A 1,423-nucleotide genomic window follows, 5' to 3' on the forward strand; every position below is an offset into this window, starting at 1 on the left:
CGTCACAAACCAGTAGGTGGCAGTAGTGTTCTTTGACAAACATGGATGCCTCCAGTAAAGCACATCCACATGAAAATTACTCTTAATTAAAAACACTATCATTTATTGAACAGTATGTAATTATTTCATATTTAAAATACTTTCAGAAGTTTGAAATTTGAATGTGACCAGACTTTTCCTTTAAAGTGTTTGGTAGATGAGGAAGATTTGCACATTTAACAGCTAAACATGTTGATCTCTGAGCAAACATGGGGACCTAAAATCAGTTATCCAACTAGAACATTTTAGAAATTGACTTATACTCTCAAGAAACGACAACCAATCGTTAATAGGACTTAAAATATATACAGTAAGCTTCTACGTGGGTGGAGGAGCTCTGAGAAATGTGTTCACTGCTTTTGTTGTCTTTAAAATGACAACAACAAAAACAGCCCTAAAACTTATTTATTATTTATATAGAATAACAAAACCAGCAGATACAGCATGATGTGAAACTTCCAGAGTTTGAAATCCGTGTTTTTTTGTCATACCGGGACACTATAAAGCCGCTTGGCTTTCCCTCAGATACACAGAACCTGTGTCCTTCCTACCCAGTGGGAATCGGAGGTCCTAAAAGTTCTGACCATCTCTGTTCTGCTCTGCAGCACAACATGAACATCATCCACCGCGACCTGAAGGCGGAGAACGTTCTGTTCACCACCAACGGCTGCGTGAAGGTGGCCGACTTCGGGTTCAGCACCCGGGTGTCCGGTCGCAGCGTCGCTCTGGACACGTTCTGCGGCTCGCCCCCCTACGCCGCTCCGGAGCTCTTCAGGGACGAATGCTACCTGGGGCCCCCGGTGGACGTGTGGGCCATGGGGGTCCTGCTCTTCTTCATGGTGACCGGCACCATGCCGTTCAGGGCGGAGACTATGGGCAAGCTGCGGCGCTGCATCATCGAAGCCAACTACACCATCCCCCCCTGGGTGCCCGGCCCCTGCCAGAGGCTCATCAGGGGCATCCTGAAGCCGGCCCCCTCGGAGCGCTACGCCGTGGACCAAATGCTGGGCTGCGACTGGCTGCTGCCGGTGGAGTTCCCTTGGACTCTGGTTCCCTTTGAGCCGCCGAGCCCCCTGCAGAGCCTGCTAGAGTCGGAGCGCGTGACCCTGGAGGAGGAGAAGGTGGAGGAGGAGGTGAGGAGCTCCTTGGAGGAGCTGGGCTTCACCGTGGAGCACCTCCAGAACAACCAGCTGACAGAGAGCCGCAGCCCCGTCACGGGAGTCTACCGCATCCTGCTGCACCGAGCCCAGAGGAGGTGGGGCTGCGACTCGCTGCCGGTGGTGCGGGGGATGGTGAGGGACCCCAAGAGGGAGGGGCTCCGGGCCTACAGGGGCCTCCGTCACACCTCCAAGTTCTGCGTGCTCTCGTAGCGCGCCGATAACTG

The 1,423-nt window shown here is 52.8% G+C and overlaps 1 protein-coding gene across 1 annotated transcript in view; it reads left to right on the forward strand.

The window, feature by feature from the left end:
* The window catches only part of LOC107094677 (serine/threonine-protein kinase NIM1-like), a 7,781-nt gene extending 6,358 nt beyond the window's left edge, over window positions 1-1,423 (forward strand). The window contains exon 4 of the mRNA XM_015390453.1: window positions 645-1,423. Within this exon, the coding sequence (XP_015245939.1) occupies window positions 645-1,409 (765 nt within the window). The 3' untranslated portion in view covers window positions 1,410-1,423. The remainder of the gene's footprint in view (window positions 1-644) is intronic.

Source organism: Cyprinodon variegatus, unplaced genomic scaffold, assembly GCF_000732505.1.
Source record: "Cyprinodon variegatus isolate N-32 unplaced genomic scaffold, C_variegatus-1.0 Scaffold500, whole genome shotgun sequence".
Taxonomy (NCBI): domain Eukaryota; kingdom Metazoa; phylum Chordata; class Actinopteri; order Cyprinodontiformes; family Cyprinodontidae; genus Cyprinodon; species Cyprinodon variegatus.